This window comes from Scyliorhinus torazame, chromosome 2, assembly GCF_047496885.1.
Source record: "Scyliorhinus torazame isolate Kashiwa2021f chromosome 2, sScyTor2.1, whole genome shotgun sequence".
NCBI classification, from domain to species: Eukaryota; Metazoa; Chordata; class Chondrichthyes; order Carcharhiniformes; family Scyliorhinidae; genus Scyliorhinus; species Scyliorhinus torazame.
Genome location: NC_092708.1, coordinates 221133396 through 221151811, shown reverse-complemented (window position 1 = coordinate 221151811; position 18416 = coordinate 221133396). Strand labels below are relative to the sequence as shown.

Below are 18416 nucleotides of genomic sequence, written 5' to 3'. Positions count from 1 at the left end.
AAGAGGGATAGACGACCTACCGTTGATGAGGGCGGAGAGGAGCTTTTGATACTTGGGGATCCAGGTACCTAGGAGCTGGGGGGCACTACACAATCTTAATTTGACGCGGCTGGTGGAACAGATGGAGGAGGACTTTAAAAGGTGGGACATGTTGACACTCTCGTCAGCGGGCAAGGTACAGTCGATTAAAATGGTGGTCCTCCCGAGGTTTCCTTTTGTATTCCAATGCCTCCCAATTGTGATTACATGGAAGAGGTTGGAGATGGCGTCCTGCAAAGGAACGAGCCTGGGGGCGCTGGTGACGGCACCGCTGCCGCTCTCGCCAACAAGGTACACCACGAGCCCGGTGGTGGCGGCAACGCTAAAGCTCTGGGAGCAGTGGAGACGGCATTGGGGTGCGATGGGAGCCTCGGTGTGGTCCCCAATCAGAGACAACCATCGGTTTGTCCCGGGAAGGATGGACGGGGGGTTTCAGAGCTGGCATAGGGCAGGGATTTTTAAAATGGGGGACCTGTTCATTGATGGGACGTTTGCGAGCTTAGGGGTGCTGGAGGAGAAGTTTGGGCTACCCCCGGGAAACGCTTTCAGGTATATGCAAGTAAGGGTGTTTGTGAGGCGGCAGGTGAGTGAATTCCCGTTGCTCCTGGCACAGGGGATTCAGGACAGGGTGATTTCGGGCGTATGGGTCAGAGAGGGCAAGGGGTCGGCAATATAGCAGGAGATGAAAGAAGAGGGGGAGGCTTTGGTAGAGGAGCTGAAGGGTAAATGGGAAGAGGAGCTGGGGGAGGAGATTGAGGAGGGGCTGTGGGCTGATGCCCTAAATAGGGTTAATTCCTCTTCCTCGTGTGCCAGGCTCAGCCTGATACAGTTTAAGGTAGTTCACAGAGCGCACATGACGGGGGCGAGGCCGAGTAGGTTCCTTGGGGTGGAGGACAGATGTGGGAGGTGCTCAGGAAGCCCGGCGAACCATGTCCATATGTTTTGGTCATGCCCGGCACTGGAGGGGAGTTGCGAGAACAGTATCTAAGGTGGTGAAAGTCCGGGTCAAACCAAGCTGGGGGCTAGCACTATTTGGAGTAGCGGACGAGCCGGGAGTGCAGGAGGCGAAAGAGGCCGGCATTCTGGCCTTTGCGTCCCTAGTAGCCCGGCGTAGGATCTTGTTAATGTGGAAAGAGGCGAAGCCCCCCAGCGTGGAAGCCTGGATAAATGTTATGGCAGGGTTTATCAAGTTGGAGAGGATAAAGTTTGCCTTGAGAGGGTCTGCGCAGGGGTTCTACAGGCGGTGACAACCGTTCCTGGACTATCTCGCGGAGCGTTAGATGAAGGTCGGACAGCAGCAGCAGCAACCCGGGGAGGGGAGGGGATATCTTTCTTTGGGGGTGGGGGGGGGGGGGGGGGGGGGAAAGTGGGGCTTTTCTGGGGGGGCATTCGAGCAAGAAAATACATGAATGATCCGGAAATCGATATGTACGGGAGGAATCCAATGTACAAAGTTCTGTATCATATTGACTTGTCATGTTCATGTCTTGCTATGCGAGCTTTCTTTCGTGTTACCGGGGGGGGGGGGGGGGGGGGGGGTTTGTATGGTTGAAAATTTTGTTTAAAAATTCTTAGTAAACATATTTTTTTTTTTTTTAAAAAGATACTTATCGTGTGAAAGTTCTTCCTTCAAATTTTTGTCAGATAGTCCAGAAATTAATTGATCCATTATCATATAGTGTCTCTGAAATCAGCATAATCACAGCCTTGAGATTTGTGATAAAATCAGTGATGGGCCCTCCGTTTCTCTGGCATTTATGACAAGAGTTAAATCTTTCCAGCATCTCTCCAGACTGACTCTTACAGTGTTCATCAAATTTTTTGGTTACTTCTATTTTGGTGTTGTCTTCACCTTCTAAGTAATTAAAGCAATTATAGATTTTTCTAGCTTCATGCCCTCCTATTGAGAGTAGTACGGCTATTTTCATTGCGTCAGAGACCGTGCTTAAATCATTAGCTGCGATAAATATTTGGAATATCTGTTCAAATCTTTTACAGTTATAACTTAAATTACCGGTTGTTTCCAGCTGCCCTAGATGTCCAATGATTCCCATAGTTAGTTGCCGAGGATCCATTTGCTGCAAAGTCTTCCACAGTCGAATATCCGGTCTGAATTTTCTTTTCTTTTTATCCACCCTAATTTAACTAGTTCTGTTAAAGCCAACAGGCCTGGTATCATGTTTTGTTATCTGTGTGGTAGGTAACATGTGCTACTCAATACTTGGCTAATGAAGAGGTCTTCTGAATCTCGATGAAGACTCGAACTCATCCAGTAGTAACAAAAGGTTTATTGAGTAACTATAACAATAATTGCATGAGTTCTTTACTTTAACTTTTATACTAGAGATAAGGTAACTATACGTAACTCCACTAGCCAGCTGAACTACTCTGCTATTGCCCTGGTCACAATGCACCCCCGAGTGAGCCCGAGACCCAATGTGGTTGCCTTTTATACCCCTGAAGGTCTGGCCCTCTAGTGATCATGTGGTGCGACTGATTACATATTAACCCCTTGTGTACATGCACATATAGAGATCAATACAATGACCAGAAAACCATTGTCGGTTGTTGTAAAAACCCATTTGGTTCACTAATGTCCTTGAGGGTAGGAAATCTGCCACCCTCACCTGATCTGGCCTACAAGTGACTCCAGACCCACAGAAATGTGGTTGACTCTTAACTGCCCCCTCAAGATCAATTAGGGATGGGCAATAAATGCTGGCACAGCCTGCGATGCCCACACCCAATGAATGACTAAAAAAAAGTACATTGGGAACAGGCGTAAACGGGGGTCAGAGCAACCCCAGGAGGGGAGCCAACACACTATCAGGGAAAGCGGAAAGCTAGCACGAGAGAGGGGGGCCACGATGCATCTCCCATCTGTGAGAGAGTGCCGTGGAGGGGGAATGTCACAGGGATGGGGGAGGGGACGGTAGGAGGAAAATTAGAAAGGGGGGGCATGGAGGGGACGGGAGGTGAGAGGGGGAATAGAGGGAGGAATCGAGACCACAGGGGGAACATTGCGATAAGGAAGGGAAGGACTCTAGACTGGCTTCAGCAGGTCGGATTCGGGAAGATGGAACAAGATGGAACACCATAAGAAGCCACTTTGGAGGGTCCCTGAACAATGGGAAACCCCAGAGTGCAGGGGCTCAACCACATGGCTTACACACAGTTGGTGGCCATGTTGGGTGGCCTCTGGACAAAGGGAAACCCGGGGCGCAGAGGACCAGCCTCATGGTGAGAATGGTGACCACAGCTATTTTGCATGACCCCCGAACAAAGGGAAACCCCGGAGTGCAAGGGCGCATCCACGAGATAAGTATGGTTGATCCCGCAAAATAGGTGGAGGGGAGGGGCGGGGGGGGGGGGTGGCGGGGGGGAGATAGAAACCCCTCACCACGATAGTCACCTGGCATGTTCGGGACTTAACGGCCCAGTGAAAAGATGAGTGTCTTCAAACACCTGAAAAGTATGAAGGCCAAGATAGTCTTCCTCCAAGAGATGCACCTTGGAGGTGAAGGACCGACTGCGGCTAAGGAAGGGCTGGGTGGGACAGACCTACCATTCCTGCTATGGGACGAGAGCTGGAGGATAGCAATTTTGATAAGCAAGAGGATGGTGTTCACGGCAACTAAGGTGGTTATGGACCAAGGGGGATGGTACGTCATGGCCGGCGGTGCCATCTGGGCAAACGTGTACGTGCCCAACTGGGACGACACAAACTTATAATAAAGCCATGGCGGAAATCCCCAACATAGATACGCACCGACTGATCATGGGGGGGGGGGGGGGGGGGGGGGGGAGCTTTCCCTGCACTTTCAATGTCTGCCTTTTCTCCTGTGTACAAACCCACTGACGGACAGATCAAACCCCAGAACGGGGAAAACGGCAGGTATGGTTAGGGAGCTGTGAACGTTTATGGAGCAGATGGGGGCAGTGGACCCATGGCGGTTCATGCACCACCAGAAAAGTGAATTATACAGCATTGGTTTTCAACCTGCTGGCCCCGTTAAATAATACCACATTGGCCTTTAGAATCCAGATGAGACACCATTTTTTTTTGTGTGGTCGCTGCACTGTAAATCTGTACTTTCTCTATCCCTCCTTCATTGTATGAGTGCAAAGGGGACAATATTGCGACCTCGCCTAAAAGTTTTGAGTATGTTCAAATAAACTAGCCCTTTGTGTTCATCCTATCTTGAATTTGTTGTGGGTTAACAGAAATCGTATCACACCAAAATTGAGGAGTTGGGAATTATACCACCATTTATAAAGGAAGAATCACATCAAAAGACCTTTTCGTTTATGGATTGGTGATGAGAGCAGAAATTAGTGTTATTTAAAATAACCGCGCCCACCCCCCAGTCTGTAATAGGCTACTTGAACCCCCTCTTTCTGTCGCATCTGATGGAAAACATGCCTTTGAACTGTGGCATTTGGCATCACTACATATTGGTCCTCCAAAGCTTTCCCTGCACTTTCAATGTCTGCCTTTGCTCCTGTGTCAGGGCAAATTCTTCAAAGTCTTCCTCACCGAAGCACCTGCTTCGCACAATAAGACCGGTCATTGTGCTTTCAATAACCATTGCCCAGTCAAAACAGACTGCTGCTGTCAGCATAGGCTTCAAACACCCCCAGCCACACTTTCCAGTTTGTCCTCATGCTACTGGCATCAACTGTCAAATCAAATAGCTCAGTTCCCTGGACTGCAGACATATCAGCTCCAGCAAATACCATGACAAAATCCTAAATATTTCTGTATTGACTCTCATCACCAGTGTCACATCTCAATCTGAAAAATCAACACTCAAAAATCACAGGTTTAGCTGCAAATGTCATGTTAGTTAATCCGCAATGTTGGCTATAACCTCCAATCAGATGCCATCAGTGGGACGAAACCTGGAGCGTTATGTGCAGTTTTTGTCTTGTTACCCAAGGACATACTTGATATAAAAAAGTTCGCCAAAGTGATTCCTGGGATGGCAGGATTGCCATATGAGCAGAGATTGGGTTGACTAGGCTTGTATTCATGTGGAGTTTAGAAGAATGAGAGGGGACCTCATTGAAACATGTACAATTCTGACAGGGCTGGACAGACTGGCTGCAGTGATGACGTTCCCTTTGGCTGGGGGGGGGGGGGGGGGGGGCACTGGGGATGCATAGAATAAGGGGGTCACAGTCTCAGGATACAGGGTCGGCCATTTAGAACTGAGATAAGGAGAAACTTTTCACCCAGAATGTGGTGAGCCTGTGGAACCACAGAAGGGCAAGTCACTAAATATATTTAAGAAGGAAATAGATAGATTTCTACACTGTCAAGGTGTCAAGGGGTACAGGAGGAGCGAAAGAGTATGGCTTTGAGATAGAGAATCAGCCATGAGAAGCAGTTCGAGGGGCTGAATGACCTACTCCTGATCCTATTTTCTCTGTTCCTATACAACATGCAATACAGTACAACTCAAGTATCCAAATGCATTTGTATATCACTGTGGCAAATATTTATGATTCCAAACGTATTAAGTGACCTTTTTACTTACTTGTTTGACATGATGCAGTAGTGGGATTTTTATTAATTGCCTGGACTCTCCTTAAACTGACTGAAGTCCTCGCTTTTACAACATTGTTCGTCGCATTGGCACCATCCTCCTCCAAATCCAGGATTCTGTAACCTGCACAAGAGCTGGCTGGCTTTGCAGCTGGATTTTCTGCATACAATTCCTTGTTAATGTTCTTGGCTTACTTGTATACAACAAGCCTGGGTGTGTGTGTGCTAATTGTGCTGTGACTTGGCTTTTCAACGTCTCTGGGCAGTTGCAGAGCTCAGTGTAACTCACTTGCTTCTCCAACTCCAGGGTAACCAGGACGCTGGCGCATGCGCGCGGTGGAGCCGAGTGGCGTCGTCATCGGGCGCATGCGTACTCTTCAGAGCAAACGGAGCGTCGCCTTGGTAACGGGGAGTTGCAGGCCCGAGCCTGACATTTAACTGTTCTTGGAAATGGTCCAAATATCTGCCCACTGTTTTATGCCGTTATTGTGACTGTGCTTTTCGGGCAAACTCGGAGTTCCCTTGAAATTATCGTCTGCAATAGGTAGCTCGTTCAGTGCCAAATGTTTGATAAAGCTCTAGTGAAGCAACTTGGGACGTTTGACCACGTTAAAGGCATTGTATAAATACTAGTTGAGGTTGTTGTAAAGATGAGACAAATGAGGGGGTCAAATATAAAACGGCCAATTTTGCTGATACAACGCTCGGTGAGAAAGTCTGCAATGAGGACGGAAAGAGCTGCACCTCGTTGCCTCTACCGCCCTTAAAAGGCAGTGCATTCCAGATGGTCACCGCTGGGTAAAAAAGATTTTCCTCAAATCCTCCCCCCTCTAAACCTCCTGTCCCTCACCTTGAACTTATGTCCCCTCGTAACTGACCCTTCAACTCAGGGGAACAGCTGCTCCCTATCCACCCTGCCCATGCCCCTCATAATGTTGTACACCTCAATCAGGCACCCCTCCGTCTTCTCTGCTCCAGCGAAAACAACCCAAGCCTATCCAACCTCTCTTCATAACTTAAATGTTCCATCCAAGGCAAAATCCTGGTGAATCGCCTCTGGCCCCCTCCAGTGTAACCACATCCTTCCTATAATGTGGTGACCAGAATTGCAGGCAGTACTCCAGCTGTGGCCTCACCAAAGTTCTATACAACTCCGTCATGACCTCCCTGCTTTTGAAATCTATGCCTCGATTGATAAAGGCAAGTGTCCCATATGCCTTTTTCACCATCCTATTAACCTGCCCTTTTGCCTTCAGAGATCTATGGACACTCCCAGTCCCCTTTGTTCCTCAGAACTTCCCAGTGACAGGCCATTCATTGAATACTTCCTTGTCAAATTGCTCCTTCCAAAGTGTATCACCTCACGCTTTTCAGGGTTAAATTCCATCTGCCACTTTTCTGCCTATTTGATCAACCCGTCTATATATTCCTGTAACTCAAGGCACACAACCTCACTGTTAACCGTTACCATGTGAATAACTGTGAAGAAGAGTCATATGGACTCAGAATCCCTGCAGTGCAGAAGGAGGCCATTCAGTCCATCGAGTCTGCACCGACCCTCCGAAAAAGCACCCCACCTAGGCCCACTATCCCGATAATCCCAGTTAACCTGCACATCTTTGGACTGTGGGAGGAAACTGGAGCACCCGGAGTAAACCCACACAGACATGGGAAGAACATGCAGACTCCGCACAGTCACCCAAGGCCGGAATTGAACCTGGGGTCCCTGGCACTGTGAGGCAGCAGTGATAACCACTGTGCCACCATGCCATCGAGAAATTTACTCTCCTCCACCGATGCTGCCAGATCTGCTGAGTTTTCCAGCATTTTCTGTTTTTATTTCAGGTATCCAGCATCTGTAGCATTTTACTTTAATTACTGAGCCATTGGTCTACATAAAGCAGCTGAAAGGACATGGCTTCTGCCTAGGAATAGATCCCTTGAGGGCTTACAATCTCCTATTTTATATGTCGGACGTCACAGCAGACATTTCTTTGTGCAGTGTCCAAGGCTGAATTATCTTCAGCTGTGCCATCGATGGCATAGCCTCCATCACAAGATCCAAAGTGAGGATGAAAGTTAATGAAGCAGCCCATGCATCAAAAACTTGACCGCCCAGATATGGGCTTATAATATTTGAGTATCAGAAGGGCCAGGCAGTGGCCAACTCTAACAGACAGAGGCTGGGATTTTGCGCTCCCATTTGCAGCAGACGGGGGCGCAAAATATCGTGAGGCCCAAATGATTTTTATGCGATTGTCCTTTCCAATTCCTCCTATGCAACATTAGGAACCCCATTTGAATGCATTAGTGTATCATTATTGGGCCTCCCCACAGCAATTATCCCCCCCATGCTCAAATGTCTGTCCACAGCAGCATGACATCACAACTGCCCCATTTGCGACAGCTTTTTAAAAATGGGAACCAGGCAATCTCACCTCTGAGGGGAGCCAGAGATGGGTGTGCAGCTCACCTCAGGCCATCGGTGCCTACCTGGGGAGAGGGCACCGGCAAGCATGAGGGGGAAGTGGCAAAGGGCCAAAAGATGATAGTTGGGCAGTGGTAAAGGACCAAGAGGCGAGTGGTGAAGCACTAGCGACTGGGCAAGGCAAGGGCCTCAGCAAAGAGCTGAGAGTTGGGGGGAAACACCAGTGACTAGGCCAGAAGGGGGGGGGGGGGGGAAAGAGAGAGAACCCGCAACTGGGTGAGAGGCGAGGGGGTTGCAGTGGTGACTGGATGAGTGATGAGGGGGTGCAGTAGCAGAAGGGGGTCAATCGGCAAGGCAGTTTGGGCAGAGGGTGTGGAGGGGGAATGAGCCTGCTAAACTGTTCAGTCTTAAGGGGTGAGCCATTAGAGGGAAGGGGGGGGGGGGGGGGGGGGGCAACGAGCAGAGTGGTGATCCAGCAGAAGCACCAGCGGCAGAAGGGGCCAAAACACTGGGCCAGAAAGTTGCAGGCTGTAGGGGCCATGAAGACAGGCCAAAGGGGAAAGTCTTGTTGCCAGAAGGGGGGGGGATGAGTTGGACCCTGAAGGAAAGAAAGGCCAAGTTTTAAACTGACCTGTTCTCTGGCTCCATTCTTCAGCTGCTGTGTCTCTTCTTGTACAGCACTGGGATGGGAAGCCTGGGCTGGTGCATTCTGGGTGGCTAATAATCACAGGCTAAATGATATAGGAAGGGCAGGCAGTGTTGAGGAGGGCGAAAGGTTGCCTGCAAGTTCATGACCGACCATGTCAACTCTAATGAAGAGGCATGATCGCAATGAACATTCCTGTGCAGTTGAGATCATTGAGCCACTAGTAAATTAGTATTGCTTCAGTCTGACAGATAAGCCAATTGTGCTCACCAACCCACCACTGAAGGGTGTGTATATCACTGATTACCACTCAGTTGTTAACTCTTGGCACTCTGAGCTTCATATTCTGTGAGTGCCAAGGTTTCCCAACACCATTCTCTGAGACGGCCAGTACATACCCCTCTTTGACAGTGAGCAAGGGCACATAGACTAAGTAGTAGTGCCCTGATATATTAGGTGTGGGTGCTGGGGCATCTTTCCAGGTTCCCCCCCTCTTGACAGGGCCATGTGCAGGGTTATTGAGTGAAATCAGGGACCAATGCCTGCGCATTACATGAGAGCTCAGGAGATAAGAGGGTTACCATAGCTGTGACCCACGTGGTCAGGAAGAGTGAGGAAAGGATGGTGTGGGATCTTGTCCATTCTTCTTTTTAATAGAAATTTAGTGTACCCAATTCATTTTTACCAATTAAAGGGCAATTTAGCAAGGCCAATCCATCTACCCTGCACATCTTGTCCATTGTAGGAGCTTCTGAGAGCAAGGTCCTCAATCTGATGGCCAGAACAATAGTCGGTATTCTTTGAGACACTACTACTGGGGGTGAATGTGCAAAACTGAGTCTGCACGTTCCTCCCTGTGTCTGCGTGGGTTTGCACCGGTTTCCTCCCACAAGTCCTGAAAGACATGCTTGTTATGTGAATTGAACATTCTGAATTCTCACTCAGTGTATCCGAACAGGCGCTGGAGTGTGGCAAACTAGGGGCTTTTCACAGTAACTTCATTGCAGTGTTAATGTAAGCCTACTTGTGACCAATAATAAGATAAATATTATTAATGGATCAACCCTTGGAAGTAAAAGCTCACCATTAAGCCTCTCTTCTCTTGCAGTGAGTACCGTGAGAGGGAGAAGGAGCCCATGGAACCAGCTATCTTTCGTCTTCCGCATCAAGGGGAGAGAAGATGTCAACGGAGGTGTCTGGCTCTCCAGAGAAAGCAGAACCCTGAGGATGAAGGGATGGTAGGGACTGCCCCCAATGCTACAGGAGTGACCCCAGAGGGTGGCTGCTCAGAGCCGCCTTCCATGACCCAGGGTCTACATCAGCGGCTGACCTACAGATCAGTGACAACCAGTGTCTGTGAAGACTTTGTCTGCCCAGGGATACAGGTTCACCTATGCCACATTCTGCAGGAGTTAGCATGACATGGATTTGCAGGGCATCCACTGCCCGTGGTTTTGAAAGACACAGCCACCCTCAACTTTTATGCTCCTTTCAGGGCTCCACGGGTGACCTTTGCAGCAACTCACATACATCCACTCATAAACTAATCGGCTAAATTTTAAATTTTAAAAATCAGTCATACTGATTAAAATTAGTTTTGGCACTAGTGTCTAACTTTAATTGCAGCACTGTACCATACAGTTCAAGTGGTAGCAGCTATTTGTCCTCATCAACTGTATTTTAAATGGGAGCATCAGTTTGCATTTTTTTAAGTGCTGGAGAATTTTTTGATGTCTCCAAAAAATTATTATTCTCTGTTATTGCTGCAACAAACAATGATATTTCATCCACTGTGCAGACTGATCTAGGGTTGTGCTTAGAGTAACAATTCTGAACAAATTGATTTTTTTCCTTTGCATCTGGAACAAAACTTGACAAATGCTGAACACTGCCTTAATTTGTGCCTTTGACCACATCTTTTATACAGAAATACTTTAATACTTTGTCCTGATCTTTAACCTGTTTGTTGGTGTGAAAGGAGCTGCAGCAACTTTTCTGCTGGTGCTTCAGCGTCTCCATGCTGTTAATTCTTGCAGACTGCAAAATTTTCAAATCTCTGTGAACCTCGTGGCATGCTTGTTTTTTTTCAGTGCTTAATACCATTCAGCACTGGTACCATGTAATGTTCTTGTCGGATGGCCTGATTTATATTACAAGAATACTTGTAGCTAAAGTATTAATAATTTATTAATATTAACTGTGGGTAATATACAAAACAACAGGTGAATAACAGTGTGATCATGCACAACCAACCTCTCACTCAGCTCCCTCAAGCCAATCTGCCATCACCTGACTCTTTAACATTCACTTATATACTAGTGAGACTCCTACTGGTCAGTCAGTGAATTAGAACACAACCATGGTATCACGACACAGACGTGGCACATTCCCAGAGGGACATGGCCCAGTCACTGTGCTCCTTGACCGCAAGCATTGATACCCTAGTTGACACAAGAGCGGGCATCCAGGATTGGCAGAGCCCAGTGATGGCTGTGCCCCTGAAACACACTCTGGCTGGTACCCCATCTCAAGGAGTAACCCGGGAGCCTTTGCGCACGCTGAGGGTGGAGCGCCGCAGGACCTTTGAATCCGCCCCGCCAGTCCCTGGCGCATACGATGGATATTGGGCAGAACAGGGTGGCATTATGCCACCTATGACATCCGGAAGACGGCCGGAGGCATCCAGGTCCGGCCGCTCCAGAGGACGACCGCCAAAGAGGAATCAGGTCACAGGGTGGAAATCGCAGCAGGCTGGCCCCACTTCTGATGCACCGCCAAGGGGACCACCTAGAAGGAGCATTAGGGCATGTTACATTAGAAAGTTAGACACCAGTTAAGTTGGCATGGGTGCAGAACATAGCATAGTGTCGGGCTAAGGCACAGGTATTCATATCACTGCCACCAATAAACACCTGTTCACCCACTTTCTGACCTGCCATGGCCCTCTGCCTTGCCGCCATAGCCTATGCGTCCTGATTAGCTTGGTCTCAGTTGAAGTTGATGTAATTGTGAGTCCTTGTGAAGAGTGTACATCATCTCAGTGATGCATTTATGAGCGGAGGCCTGCGAGATGCTGCAAATGTCACCGGTGGAGTCCTGAAAAGAACCAGATGTGACTTTCAAAGTCACAGGCAGTGGATGTCCTCCATTTCACGATGCCCTCCAAGTCCAAGTGGCACCAAGTCCTGCAGAAGGTGGCAAAGGTGAGCCACTATGTACCTCGACAGGGTAAAGTCTTCACTGACACTGGTTGTCGCTCACATCAAGGAAAGCAGGCACTGTTTGTAGACCCTAGAACATACAAGGCGGTTTCAACCTACAATTCTTTTGGTCCCCCTGTGGCAGTGGAGCAGTCTCTGCCATGCCTTCCTCCTCCGGGTTCTGCTCCTGCCTCTGGAGAGCCCAATGCCTCTGTTGACATCTTCTCTCCTCTTGATGTGCGAGAAGAATGATATCCAGTTCCACAGGCTCCATCTGTCTCTCACGTTAATCACTGTAAAGCAAAACAAGGGAGAGTTGATGGTAAGCTACCATCTCCAAGGGTTGACCCTTTCCCCATTCAACCCTGGTAGCAGCATTCCGACGGACACTGTGGCCATCATGTTGAGGGTCTTTCCCTCACAATCTCCCAGGATGGAAAAGACCCCATAGCACCATTTCCCCACTCAGCTGGACTGAGTGGCTACAGCTTTGGCAACCCTCCTATCTCTTCAGTGCTCATGCAAGGCCCTTGGTTAACTCTAAGGCCCTGCACTCTGCCCTGTCAAAGTGGGGTGCAACATGATAAGGATGCCGCAGAATCCACACTAGATCGATCAGGGTGCTCTGCTTAGCTTGTTTGCCTTGCCCTCTGTCAGAGAGGGTGTACGTGCTCGCCCTCTTGGAGAATGGTGCAGGGAAATCATGGAACTCACAGGATGGAAAAGTCAGCATGCGAAAGGTTAATCAGTTGATCGATAATCAGTGGCACTCACACACATCACTGGTGAGTTATTGGACGCGATTAGCTTAGCTGTCAGACTGAAGGAATGTTGTTAGACTAGTGGCTCAATGATCAGATATGCCCCCCACCCCAATCTTAGGGCATCCTTCAGGTCATAAGGACGACACCCACTCAATCCACTATCCCAGGCTTCCTTTCCCAGTGTAGGGTCCTTCAAGAAGGCAGAGGCCCAGCAGTTGATGATTGCAGCCTTAGGCTGGGCTAGTTTTAAGCTTGGATATTTTCCCCTTTTGACAGCGAGTCCTTACCCCCGTTCAGGGTCCAACCATTTACCTCTTCTCTCAATGAGGCTGTTGCCCGTCTGTTCCCTCCCCCCCCCCCCCCCCCCCCCAGCCTATCACCCTCCCCATCCACTCCAATGCTGGCATTTGCCCTCTTAATAAACAGCCTCGCTTGTTCAAACCCCCCCCCCCCCCCCCCCCCCCCAGGCGACCTTGCTGGGTAGCCACCCCCTTTGGCACTGCAACCCTCCCCCAACACTCTGCATGCTTGACTGGTTGCTGTCCCGAAAACCAAGTCCCAATGCCCGATAGCCGGAAGTCCCTCTGAGCCCCGAGGGCCAATGCCTGAGCAGGCACAACCCAACGGTCACAGAGTGATTAGCACTGCTGCCTCACAGCGCCAGGGACCCAGTTTCAATTCCAGCCTTGGGTGACTGTGTGTGGAGTTTGCACATTCTCCCCATGTCTGCATGGGTTTCCTCCAGATGCTCCGGTTTCCTTCCACAGTCCAAAGATGTGCAGGTTTGGTAGATTGACCATGCTAAAAGTGCCCCTTAGTATTCAAAGATGTGCAGGTTAGATGGGTTACAGGTATAGGGTTGGAAAGTGGGCCTCGATAGACTGCTCTTCTGGAGGATCGATTCAGACTCAATGGGCTGAATGGCCTCCTTCTGCGCTGCAGTGATTGTATGGATTCTATGAAATCCCAGTGCCTCATAGCCAACACTCACCCAACCTTTCAAGGTCCCTCTCTCCCCTGAGACTCAGTCGTAGCCCATGGCAAACTATGCACTCAACATCAAACTTCCCTCGTAAGTGAGCTCGCCAGTTTCACGTTTTTAAAAGGCAGCCGTGAATGACACCGACAATGTCATGCTGCTGTGGGTAGATGTTCCAGCATAGAGGGCAGATTGCTGCGGGAAACACCATTATTTCTATTCAAATGAATATGAATGGGGTTCCTGATGTTGCATGGTGGGAATCTTGTTGCATCATTGGCGAGGGGAGAAGCAATCTCTCTGGGAAATCTGCCTGCTCAAATCGCCATTAAAACCCGCTGAGAATGAGGGTGCAAAATCCTGGCCTTGATGTTTCACTCTCTCTCTCTATCGCTCTCTCTGTACTGAATAGCTTTTGGAACTAAAATGCAGAACAACAGATACGACCCACAGCCTAATATCCTCAGTGGAAGTGTGACAGTAATGTAAGGATCCTTCCTGTTGATTCCCTTATTTCCCCTTTCTTTATTTTGTGCCGTTATCATTTTTGATCGATTGATGCTTAATGGGCATATAATTTTAAGTCAGGCAGCAGAAAGAAGAAGAAATTCAAGAAGTTGCAACATAGTCTATGGTTTTGCTAGCTTTGGACAGTGTAAAGGACCTTTCTGTTTGTTCCAGTTTATTCCCTGTTAATTACCTTATTTCCCCTTTCTTTTATTTTGCTGTTACATTTTTGATCCACGGATGATTAATGAACCTGTGTCTTTATGGCAAAGCAGCCTGTAAGAAGCCTGCACTTTTCATTCAAAAAGAAGATTCTGGAGGCATGTGCTGGTTTACCTTGGTGATTGGAGATTGCCTGACATCAGTGATGACTCGGTTTGATTGATTGGCTGATGGTCAGTGAATTGGTCCAAAAGGCTGTACTCTGTCCAGTAACAGGGAGTGGTTGGATTTTATCCCACTGGGATGTTTTCAGAGTCATGAGGTTCCAATTTGGTTTCACTTTTGATTCTGCAGCCTGAAAAAGGGGCCTCTCCTGGAGGAGCTGTGGGTAATATTGCTAAACTGCAAGGAAGATCATTACAGGCTGTAAAACAGAGACTTTAATCCTCAAGCATATTGTGAAGAAGGCAGGCTGCGAACCACCATTTGAAGCTGTTAGAATATTATTGTAAAATGTTTTGTCTGTCCCTTGCCCCCTTTTATTCCCATACTGCTGCCAGCTTTGATTTATCATCTTCTGGTTAGCTGTTACAATATTACTGCACCATTTGGGATTTCTGTTTAAACTACAGATTTTAGGCAGAACTGGAACACCCCTGTCCTAATGAACAAGGCCAAGATGTCCCTTTATATTCTGTGGCAGAACCTATGATGTTGATTTGATGGACTTGGCAAGCAGTCAATCGGTGTGTATAGGATTCTCTGCCAGCTCCTATCGTTGCCTGTGGTTGGTGAAGCCAATCAGAAACTTTCAGGAAAGAAGGCAGGTCTTTGACAAAGCTCCATTTTGGTCTTCAGTTCTGAAAAGGTTTCAGCCAGGTCGCAGCTGGAAAGCACTCTCTCTCTCTCTCTCTCTGATGCTCTTTCTTTCCCTCGGCCCGGCGATATTTAAAACCTCCAAGCCAGTCCTGTGAGGGCTCTCCTAGGGAGGAGGCAGACAGCACTCAAGTTTGTAGAAGTTTTCTGGAGTGAGAAAACAAGCAGTCACTCACCAGATCTGTAACCTTTTAACTCGGTGTATGAAGGGCTGGGAAGAGCTCAGAATTGAAGTATAAAGTCGGAGCATTCATGATAAAACCACCAGAAAGCAGGCTAATAAATGACTGCTAATTTCAAGGTCAAAGCTGTATTCATCACACAGGGAGGCGAAAGCTCCAACCGGTGGTAGAAGAACAGAAGTGCACTGATCGGAACATCCTGTGTATAGCACCATCTGGTGGCCAGCGATTGGAATCGCGCTGACCTGAAAATTCTTGTACCTAGCTCTACATGAGGGCGAAAAGACGGAATTGTGCCAACCTGAAAATCCTTGAGGAAATTTATTCCCAAAAACGCCAGCCACAGCAGTGAAGACTCATTTCAAACCTACTCTTTAATCCCCATTTTTTTATTCAACCAACCCTTACCTTGGGCGGGATTCTCCGACCCACCCCGCAGGTCGGAGAATCCCTGGGGGGAGGCCCGAATCCCGCCCTTCCGCCGGCAGCCATATTCTCCGGCGCCATTTTTCGGGTGGGTACGGGATTCCCGCCACGCTGGTCGGGGGCCGTTGGCAGCCCCCCCCCCCCGGTGATTCTCCAGGCCCCAATGGGCCGAGCTGCTGTCCATTTTTGGCCAGTCCCACCGGCGTGGGTTACTCGGGTCCCACACGGCGGGACCTGGCAGGTGAGTATGCATGGGGGGTCCTCGGAGGGGCGCGGGGGGATCCGACCCCAGGAGGTGCTTCCACGGTGGTCTGGTCCACGATCGGGGCCCACCAATCTGCGGGCGGGCTTGTTCCGTGGGGGCACTTCTTCCTTCCGCGTCGGGCCCCGCCATATTGCCAGGGGGCCGGCGTGGAGAGGAGAACCCCCCGCGCATGCACAAAATCACGCCGGCCATTCCGCGCATGCGCAAACTCGCACCGTCTCTCCGCCGCCAGCTGGAGCAGCACCAACCCCTCCGGCGTCCACCTAGCCCCCTAGAAAGGTGAGAATTCCTCACCTTGGGGGGTCATTGACGCCGGAGTCGTTGGCACCGGTTTTCCCGCCGGCGGGGGGGCTTAGTCCACGGAAGGGAGAATCCCAGCCCTTGTGTCTGCCTTGTGTGTGTTTGAGTAGAGGGTGGGATGGGGTTTTGGGAATAGGTAGAATGATATATCATTGTTCTGTTATTTCTATATGTGTATTCATATTTTCCTCTTTTTATTAATAAACAGTTTGTTAATGTTTTACTTATGAACCTGGTGTTTGTAACTCATTGGAGCAGTAATTGGTTAAATATGTTCGGAAAGCATGAATTATTGGTTCATTCATTTATGTTGGGTCTCCAGGGTACGTGGGGCTGGGATTGACTGCGCACTCGCCAAGGGTGTCGCAACAAAGCAAAGACTCATATCTTTTGACCTTCATCCTCATTAATTTTACACCCTACCACCCCTCTGTGTTTGGCTGTCTTACTTGTGTGGATAGAGGGTGCGGTAGTTAAAAGGGGAATCATAGTTTGTTGTTAAGCAGTTGTATTTATTACTTATCTCATATTTGTTCGTGTTATGAATAAATTGTAATTGTTTTTAAATGTCCAAACCTGGTGATTGTAATTATTGGACAGCCAAGCAGCAAACATTTTATTTTTATAAAAATTATTGCTTAATTCACTTAAGTTGTGACTCTGGGATGAATGGGGCTGGAATTCAAGAAGACCACCATCATACCTGTGCCAAAGAAGAACAACGCAACGTGCCTCAATAACTACAGTCCGGTGGCCCTGACTTCAGTCGTAATGAAGTGCTTCGAGGGGTTGGTCATGAAGCGCATCACCTCCATACTCCCAGAACGCCTTGATCCACTGCAATTCGCATACTGCCGCAAACCGGTCCACAGCAGACGCCATTTCCCTGGCACTACACTCATCCCTAGAGCATCTCCACAACAAGGACTCCTACATCAGACTCCTATTTATTGACTACAGCTCCGCCTTCAACACCATAATCCCAGCCAAGCTCATATCAAAACTCCAAAACCTAGGACTTGGCTCCTCATTCTGCAACTGGATCCTCGACTTTCTGACCCACAGACCACAATCAGTAAGAATGAACAACAACACCCCCCCCCCCCCACAATAGTCCTCAATACCGGGGCCACGCAAGGCTGCGTACGTAGCCCCTTACTCTACTCCCTGTACACACGACTGCATGGCAAAATTTGGTTCCAACTCCATCTACAAGTTTGCTGACGATACGACCATAGTGGGCCGGATCTCGAATAACGACGAGTCAGAATACAGGAGGGAGATAGAGAACCTAATGGTAACACGAACCTGCCTCCCATCCATTGACTCCATCTACACCTCCCGCTGCCTGGGGAAAGCAGGCAGCATAATCAAAGACCCCTCCTAGCCAGCTTACTCACTCTCCCAACTTCTTCCATCGGGCAGGAGATACAGAAATCTGAGAACATGCACAAACAGACTCAAAAACAGCTTCTTCCCCGCTGTTACCAGACTCCTAAACGACCCTCTTATGGACTGACCTCATTAACACAATGCTTCATCCGATGCCGGTACTTACGTAGTGTACCTAGTGTTGCCTTATTATGTATTTTCTTTTATTCCCTTTTCTTCCCATGTACTTAATAATCTGTTGAGATGCTCGCAGAAAAATACTTTTCACTGTACCTTGGTACACGTGACAATAAACAAATCCAATCCAATCCAATCCAATTGACCAGGGTGTCGTAACAACAGCAAGACCCAGACTTTTCGGCGAGCTGGGGTCTGTCTCGCTCTCTCTCTCTTCTCCCCTCTGTATTTGTCTATCTTGTGTCTGTGTGTGCAGAGGATAGGGGCAAGTTAAAGTGGGGGATTAGGAATTAGATAATAGTTAGCCAGTTGTATTTGTTCCCTATTTCATTATAATTCTTGTTAGAAATAAAAAAAATAATTATGTTTAAACTTACAAACCTGGCAATTGTAATTATTGGGAAGCCAAGGCCAAAGATTTGGGGTATTTTTTTAAAAATTATTGGTTAATTCAATTGTGTTGTGTCTCCGAGGCTGGAATTTACTGTGCACTAGCCCAGGATGTCGTCACAGTAAGAATTCTTC

General features: G+C 48.5%; 1 protein-coding gene across 2 annotated transcripts in view; it reads right to left on the bottom strand.

The window, feature by feature from the left end:
- The window catches only part of LOC140396113 (dynein regulatory complex protein 11-like), a 291112-nt gene extending 285216 nt beyond the window's left edge, over nucleotides 1–5896 (bottom strand). For both annotated transcript variants that reach the window (XM_072484239.1, XM_072484248.1), the window contains exon 1: nucleotides 5580–5896. In XM_072484239.1, the coding sequence (XP_072340340.1) occupies nucleotides 5580–5590 (11 nt within the window). In that variant the 5' untranslated portion in view covers nucleotides 5591–5896. The remainder of the gene's footprint in view (nucleotides 1–5579) is intronic.
- Between the last annotated feature and the right edge of the window lie 12520 nt (nucleotides 5897–18416).